General features: G+C 61.1%; 1 protein-coding gene across 1 annotated transcript; it reads left to right on the forward strand.

The window, feature by feature from the left end:
• Window positions 1-1,363: 1,363 nt before the first annotated feature.
• LOC308677847 (F-box only protein 24-like) lies at window positions 1,364-7,575 on the forward strand (the record flags this gene model as incomplete). Its single annotated transcript, XM_081344544.1, has 10 exons — window positions 1,364-1,450; window positions 2,418-2,516; window positions 2,597-2,783; window positions 2,996-3,234; window positions 4,572-4,833; window positions 5,121-5,279; window positions 5,813-5,934; window positions 6,492-6,623; window positions 6,901-7,071; window positions 7,180-7,575. 10 exons carry the CDS (start codon window positions 1,364-1,366, stop codon window positions 7,573-7,575), a joined length of 1,854 nt encoding a protein of 617 aa, XP_081200670.1.
• Window positions 7,576-8,129: the final 554 nt, after the last annotated feature.

Consider the following 8,129-nt stretch of genomic DNA (forward strand, 5'->3'; position numbering starts at 1 on the left):
AGAGCTGATGAACTGGGTTCGTGGCGGCTGGGGGTGGGGAGGGGCTGTGGGTGGCCGGATAGGAAAACCGCTGTGCTGCAGAGTTCAAATTGCAGGGTGATTATTGATGGGATGGTTTGCAACTATTGAGACTTGTGCCCACGGCACCGTACATCCGAGGAAGTGAGCTGCAGATCACGAAGCCTCAGGCTTTCCCCTGGACTGGTCGGTCTGGATTCCCGCTGCCTTCCGTCGACTGGCGCGGTTCTAACCTGACAAGGGCAGGTAAGTCAGTCTTGCGCTTTCCTCGTCTCCCAGCGGCCTTCCTCTTCTCCGGGCGGCCCTCCGCTGCCCACTGAAGGGGAAGCTCCAGCCCCCATCGGAGCCAGGGAGCGGCAGGGGAGCATTTGCAAGTAGGGCCCTCGATTCAGGGTTGGAAGCCAGAGCGCCACTGACGGAGGAGAATACCCGTAGCTCGCGGTCGAAGGCCAGAGCGGCAGCTCCCGGCGGCAGGTGGATGAGGCCCGGGGTCAGGCCAGGAGGCGGGAAGAAGCCGAGAGGCCCAGAGCCTGGGCACCTAACCTTCTCGGGAATGTGCCTGGAACCCCGGCAGGCTCTAGAACCCCCCCCCCAGTTCTCTGCCAAGGCAGGGAATCCAGCGGCTGGGCAGAGCTTCTCCTGGGAAGCTGAACTCAGCTGGCTGCTCTCGCCGATCACCTTTGGTATTGTTTCGACCAGTGCAAATCTTTCCACAGTGTTTCCAGTACATTTGGTAAGCCTTAAAAAACAACCTTCCCAACCACTTAATTCCCTCTACACCCCCCCATTGACCTCCTGGGAACTTAGAGGAACTAAGCTAAGCCCTCCCCAAGACTGCAGGCTGCAGCGAAGAGACAAACAGACAAACTTTTTTCCTTTCCGCCAGCCGCCCTTCAGGTTTCACGACAACCCCAAAGGCAGGGCAGGAGCCGCTGGGTCAGGAGCTCTTCACAAGGGAAGCCGGGAGGGTGACCTCAAGGCCCCTCCACGCCTGTAGGCAGCAGTTTGGAAGAAACCCGGCTCGGGAACCGCCAGAGCCCCCGTTTGTGGGATCCCTGCCCCTCGGGCTAACCTTTGGCCCGGAGGCTAGAAGCATCTCTTGCGTCCAGGTCACAAAGCAGGTCCCCCGGAGGGGCGCTGATGTCACAGTGCCCCAGTTACCCGGGGAAACCCAGTCTCTGTGAAGCCATCAAGACGGCCATTATCACATAGCGCTGTGTCCCCCGGGGTGATAGGCTTGGTGGGCAGAGGCGTTCAAAAGCCTTGGCCATGCTGGGCACAGCAGCAGCAAGGGTGGGTCTGAGAGCTCAGCCCCACCGCACCGTCCACGGCTGGGTGGGCAGACATGAGCGACAGGCGCATCGCCCGGAAACTCAGGAGGAGAAGGCCGCCCCGCTTCTCCCTGCTCTCTAGCACTGAAGAGCCGCTTGGAGTGAGCATTTTGACCCCCGGGGGGCCTGGAGGAGGAGGAGGAGGAGGAGGAAAACTATGAGGAGGGGGGGAGGGAAGGGGGTGGGCAGCAGGAAGATGCTGAAGAAGGGAGAGTCTCTCTCTCTCTCTCTCTCTCTCTCTGAGCCTGGCCTGGCCTGGAAAATTTCTACTTCTCCCCTCCTCCTTTGCATAATGCAAATCAGTTTGCAAGCATTACGCACCTTCCTTTAAAGCTGGAGAATTCCATAGAAATGGACTTTTATTGCGAATGTCGTTGCCTTTAATGGGAACGAGTCAGTCAGACCTCTGTGACTCACAGTCTTTTGCAAAAACCTTGAAAAGCAGACTCCTGTGGGGTTTGGCAGATTCAACTGACCTTATTTCAAAACGTTTTTACACCCAAGTAAACAGTACAACAGAGCAACTACAAAAAACAAAAACAAAGGGTACACTTGTCCTGAGCGTGCAAAAAAAAAGTCTTGTGAATCAGCCACAATGAAGTTGAACGGCAGCCCCACCAGGCGGGCCAATGGGGGGGGCTTTTTCCCTCAGAAATTAAGGCGCTCGCTCTTTCCCTGGTCAGTCCTGCCACCTGCTGCCCATTTTAGGAAGTGCATTCCCCTTCCCTTCATCTGGCCAAGAAGCCAGGGTCCCCGCCGGCTTAATTGCTGATGGTGGCTTCCACAAAGAAACCTGGGGAATCCGAGGTTCGGGCGAGGTCGGAGATGGGGAGCCTCGCCTCGCAGTTTCAGAAGTATCAGGAATGAGGCGGAGGCTTCTCGTTTCTTCTTTGGCTTTTCGCCAGGGCCTGTCAGGCACCAGTCCACCAGGCAGGGCGCAGGCTGCCGGCAGGAAAGATCTCTGCCTGCCGAGCTGGCCGTCCGGCAGCTGCCCAGGCCGCTTCAGAGGAAGCTGGGGAGACCCAAGATTAAGGTGGCTGACGGACAGCTCCTCTCTTCCGCCTACAGCTGCCTAAGAAGAAGCGGCGCAGTTCATCCACCGAGGCCACGGAGGACAAGATCACCAGAGGAGAATCTGCCTCTCTGCAGCTCTTCCCTCCTGAGCTGGTGGGTGAACCCGGGCAGGAGAAGGGGGTGCAGAGCGTTGGCCGGGGGTGCCTCCTGACCGATCCCCACTCCTCTTTCAGTTGTACTACATCATCTCCTTCCTGCCAGTAAGGGACCTGGTGGCTCTCGGCCAGACCTGCCGGTATTTCTACGAAGTCTGCGACAGCGAGGGAGTCTGGAAGCGGATCTGCCGCCGCCTGTCCCCTCGGCTGCGGGATGAGAATTCGGGGGGCAGCCAGCCCTGGAAGAGACTGGCCATCCTCAACTGTCAGTACAGCCTGGTGTGAAGTGGAGGGCGGGGAAGGGGGGGAGGGAGAAGCGAGAGGGCTGCACGCAGGACGGGAAGTGGACGATGGCCGGGATGGCCTCGGATGTGACGGGGGCCTCTCCCCCAGCCCCACCTGGGAGGGGAAGCTTTGCTGAGTCAGCTCCTCCAGACAGCCCCAATTTCCCTGCCCTCTGGCCTCTCTGTCCCACAGACACCAAGGGCTTGTACTTCCAGATGTTCAGCGGCCGGCGGCATTTCGTCAGCAAGACGGTGGCCCCTCTGCTCTCGCACGGCTACCGGAAGTTCTTGCCCACCAAGGACCACGTCTTCATCCTGGACTACAATGGCACCCTCTTCTTCCTCAAGAATGCCCTGGTCTCCTCCACCATGGGCCACGTCCAGTGGCGCCGGGCCTGCCGCTACATGGTGCTGTGCCGCAGCGCTAAGGACGTAGGTGCCTCTTGAGGCCAAAGGCCGGCCTGCTCCTTCCCAGATGGCAGGGGAGCAGAATCCTTTAGACCAGTGTTTTTCAACCACTGTTCCGCGGCACACTAGTGTGCCGCGAGATGTTGCCTGGTGTGCCGTGGGAAAAATTGAAAAGTAATTATAAAATACTTTCTTTGTGTTTATTTGATTCCTATTCAAGAGAATTACTTTATATATAGTCAATATAGGCACAGAGTTAAATTTTTTAACATTTTCTAATGGTGGAGTGCCTCGTGATTTTTTTCATGAAACAAGTGTGCCTTTGCCCAAAAAAGGTTGAAAAACACTGCTTTAGACGTGCCTTGGCCTGCCAGGCGCAGGGGAAGTGCAGTCCTGGTGGGAGGGGACCCAAGCCGGCCTTTTGAAATCGGGAATCCCCAGTGTCTCCTGCCTCCTTCGCGGTTTCTTGGTTTCTCCTGAACCAAGAACAGCGAAGTTGTGGCTAGAAAAGGGGAAAATGTCAGCTTAAGGAGTTGGCTCGCTGCAAACCAAGACCCCCCCCACCCCCCCCTTTCTGCTCCAGAACACCTGAGGGCTCTGAAGACGAGAGTGGGCTCCTTCCGTGGCCTCTCCCTTTCCAGAGCTACTTGTGTCTAATGCCAAGAGAGGACGCGGACCCCATTCTCAGGCATGAGACACCCCCCTCTCGCAAGGGGGCGTCCCACGCTGAGGGCTTTCTCTTCTAACATCCGGTCATCACTCCCAAGTCTCCTTCCCCTCAGGTCCTTTTCACCGCCAGTCTCCCCACAAAGCGTCCTCCTTTCCCTCCGGCGGCGTTTCTCAACCAGCCTGGCATCGTGCCTTGTTTGCACAGCCTCTCCGTGTCTGGTGCCCTTAAAATGGGAAAGGAGATGGCCTTTGCGCAAAGTTCGGCAACAGATTCACTGCGTGCCACTCAAGCCAGCCTTGCCAGGCTCTTGCTGGCTCCAGCCCCTGGAGACCAGACACGAGGACCTGTTCGGAATAAGGATTCAGAAATGAAGGCACCTCTGCCCCTCGTCCTCTCCCTGTCACCCTCCGCACGGCCCGAGGAGGAACAGAGAGCAGCGGCTTTTCTGAAGGGCCGACAGGCCCCCTCTGGCAGTCGGCCTCTGGCCAGTTCCCGGGGGGGGGCGGAGGACTTGACTGCCAACTCCTTGATCCCTGCCTGCCTGGAAGACCTATTCCAAAAAGAGCAGGCAGCCCTGGGGGGGGGGTGATGGGGGGTGCCCCCCTGGTTGCAGGCGGCCTCTTTTCCGTTCGGGCCCCCGGGGCTTCGCAGCATCCTGAGGTGGGTGCCTCTTCCTGTCCTCAACTTGTAGTTCGCCACAGACCCCCGGAACGACACCGTGTACCGCAAGTACCTGTACGTCCTGGCCACCTGGGAGCAGCCGTCCAGCCCCGCCTCGGGGCGCAGCGAGGGCCCTGGGCCGGCCACCAGCCGCCGCCTCTGCGACTGTGTGGAGGTGTACCGGCAATCCAGCGGGCAGCAGGTGTTCAAGATGACCTTCCATTTCGCCCTGAGGTTCAGGCAGATCGTGCTGGTGGGGCAAGAGACCGAGAGGTCCCTGCTGCTCCTGACAGGTGAGGAGGAGGAGCGGGGGCTGGGGGGGCCCCAGGCGCTCAAGGGGGGTCCTCCCCGGAGCACAACGGGGCAGATTTGGCCGCTTTCCCACAAGCGCCAAGTCCATTTGGTTGCGAAAGGAACTGAGCAACTGGCTCGCCCCCGACCCCGGCACCTTGGGCTGAGATGAGGGGCCGGCCCAAAGCCGCCCGGGCACGAAGGCCAGCCTCCCCTCCTCGCATGTGAGGGGGCAGCGAAAGGCTTTTCCCGGCCATCACCGGCCAGGGCGGAATTCTTTTCCTGGCAGAGGAAGGAAAAATCTACAGCTTGGTGGTGAACGAGACGCAGCTGGACCAGCCCCGCTCCTACAAGGTGCAGCTGGCGCTCCGCAAGGTCTCCAAGTGCCTCCCGCACCTCTCCGTCCGCCACATGCACTCGAACCAGAGCAGCGCCGTCTACCTCACAGGTAACGGCCAGAGAGCGGCCGCCTCGCCATGCCTTCCGCCGGAGGCCTCACGGGCGGGCCCTGGCAGGGCCTGACCGCTCTGGCCAGTGGGATTTCTGTTCTTTTAACGCGGTTTTCTCAGTTGTCCTGAGCTGCCTGGGATGGTTGTATGACGGTAGCCCTATCAGGGTCTTTTAAAAATAAATTGCAGCATTGACAGGAATCCGGGGGCTGTACAGCATCCGGGTGCAAGGGGCCCCGACCGAGAGGGACCCCCCCCAGTCATCTTAGGCTGAGGTGGGCGATGAGAAGCAGCTGGCATGGCCTGGGAAGGGGGCAGCTCCTGTGGAGCAAGGCAGGCATGGAGGGGAAAGGAGGGCTGGAAGCAAGCGGTGGAGGCCGAGGAGGGGAAGAGCCGGCCCTCCAAATCAAGGCCTGGCCAGAGCATCGGGCCCAGGGCGGAGGGGAAAGAGAAGCCACGGGACAGACGGGCAGACTCCGCTTCTCTCTGGCGCTGGGCCTGGGCCAACCGTGGGCCTCTCTCCCCACCCCAGACGAGGGCACCGTCTACTTCGAGGTCCACTCGCCTGGCGTTTACCGCGATCTCTTCGGCACCCTGCATGCCTTCGACCCTCTTGACCAGCAGATGCCCCTGGCCCTCTCCCTCCCAGCCAAGGTAACACGCAGGCGGAAGGCTGCCTCGCCTGGCACCACGGCCGGAGCTTGGCTGGCACACAAAAGGAGCTGCAGTGAAATCGGCAGGAGGCGGGCAGATTCTGGATTGGGGGGGGGAGGAAACGAGGAAAAGGCCCAGGTGTTCTCGTCCTCCCCTCCCTTCCCTTCGGGGCCCCGTGGCCCTCCCCTTTCTGGGTCTGGGGGGTGGGTGGGTCCACCACTGCGTCCACACTGGTTTCTTAGTGAGGCAACAATTCCCAAGGGGAATCGGGACAGTTCAGCCCCAGACCTGCTCTTTTAAGGATGTGACCTGAAAATTAAGCTGGTCACCCCCCCCACCCCACCCCCCCTCCATCCCTACTTGCAGCTCCTGGGGAAAAGAGCTGCACATGCTCAGAGGCATCCTTCTAGCAGTGGAGCCAAGGTGCTCAGCCTGGGCAGCCTCCTGGGACCTTTCTGCCCTTCCCTACTGCCCTCCCCTAAGGCTGCCTTTCCTGCCGTTTGCGCCCCCCCCCCAGTCCGACTCAGGCTTCCTCAGCCGGCTGCTTCTCTCCGCAGGTGCTCAGCTGCGCCCTGGGTTACAACCACCTGGGTCTGGTTGATGAATTTGGACGGATTTTCATGCAGGGAAATAACCGCTACGGTCAGCTGGGCACGGGGGACAAGATAGACCGCGGGGAGCCTGCCCAGGTAGACTTTGACCTGCCCCCTCCCGTTTTCCCGGGGGTCTCGGTCTCATCCCCCAGGCTTCTCTCCCAGGCTGCATCCTTGTGGCTCTTGTTGGGTTTGGGCGTCTCCAGGGTTGTCTGGCCAACAGCCCCCCCCATTCCCCCCCCCCCGCGGCTGTGCGATGTCAGAGCTTTTCTTGGGTCGGCTTTGCGCCTGGAGTAGGAAGTGCATTTCATCTCTCTATGTGTGTTGGGGGGGGCACTGCTCCAATGCCGGCTCTCCTCCCCCTCCCCCCCAGGTGCACTACCTGAAGTGGCCCATCGACCTGTGGTGTGGCCTGAACCACACGCTGGTGCTGAGCCAGAGCGGGGACTTCAGCAAGGACCTGATGGGCTGCGGCTGTGGAGCAGGGGGGCGCCTGCCCGGCTGGCCCAAGGGCAGCGCCTCCTTTGTCCGGCTGCAGATCAAGGTGAGAGGGGCCGGGAGGCGGGCTCGGCCTCCAGGAGACGCTCCCCGCTTGGCCTCGGCTGGCGGCCTCTTTCCCCGGGCCTTCCTGACCCCCCCTGCGCCCGCACAGGTGCCGCCGTGTGCCCGCCGCATCTGCTCCACTCGGGAGTGCCTCTACATGCTGTCCAGCCACGACATCGAGGAGGTGCCTGCCTACCGGGAGCTGCCGGCCAGCAAGGCCGGCGTGGCCCCCAGCGACTCGGAGGCCCTGGCCGCTCGGACCTGCGAGGAGTACCTCAGCCAGCTGCACAAGTGCCCCACGCTGGAGGGGCGCATGGCCAAAATGAAGGAGGCGGTGGGCAGCATGCCCCTCATGACCTTCCAGAAAGACTTCTTCTGGGAGGCTCTGGACATGATCCAGAGGGCGGCCGAGCTGCGGGAAGCGCCCCCCGTCCAGCCACGGCTCCCCCTGGCCCCTTTCCTCCCTCCCCCGATACCCTTCCCTTACACGCATGAAGGATCATGATTGACAGATAGAGAAGACTTCGCCCTGAACCATGGGGAATAAATAAACCACAAGCACAGACCAGCACAGCCTCTGCTGAGCCAGGTGGGGGGGGGAGGACGAGGGTCTGGACCGGGTCTTCAAGGGGGGGGGGCAGAAGGGAAAAGGTGAGTGACCGGATGCTCTTGAGGACCAAAGGTCTAAAGGAAAAATATAAAACGTGTGGCCACTGGTCAAAAGAGCTGGAACTGCCCCCCCTGCCACCCTGTGTGTGGACCATGAGGCAGAACCACACCTGGGGGGGGCCCTTGGCCTCCGTAAGACACTCCCGGCTTCAGCGTGAGGGAACACAAACCCCAGCAACGCCTCCCCCCCTCCTCCGGGGTCCCTTGGGCCCGTCCGCGGCTGCCCAGTGCCGCCCTGCCCTGGGAAGGCAAAGCTCCCTGTGCCCCTGGAGGGAGGTGGGCACGGTCAGCTAGCCCCCTTCTGAAAAGGTCCCCCCGGTTGGCCGTGCCAAAACTGGAGGCCGCAGAGCCAGGCAGAGGCTGCCCACGATCGGTCCAAGGGTGGCAGTT

The sequence above is a fragment of the Vipera berus genome (assembly GCF_964194415.1).
Source record: "Vipera berus genome assembly, chromosome: Z".
NCBI classification, from domain to species: Eukaryota; Metazoa; Chordata; class Lepidosauria; order Squamata; family Viperidae; genus Vipera; species Vipera berus.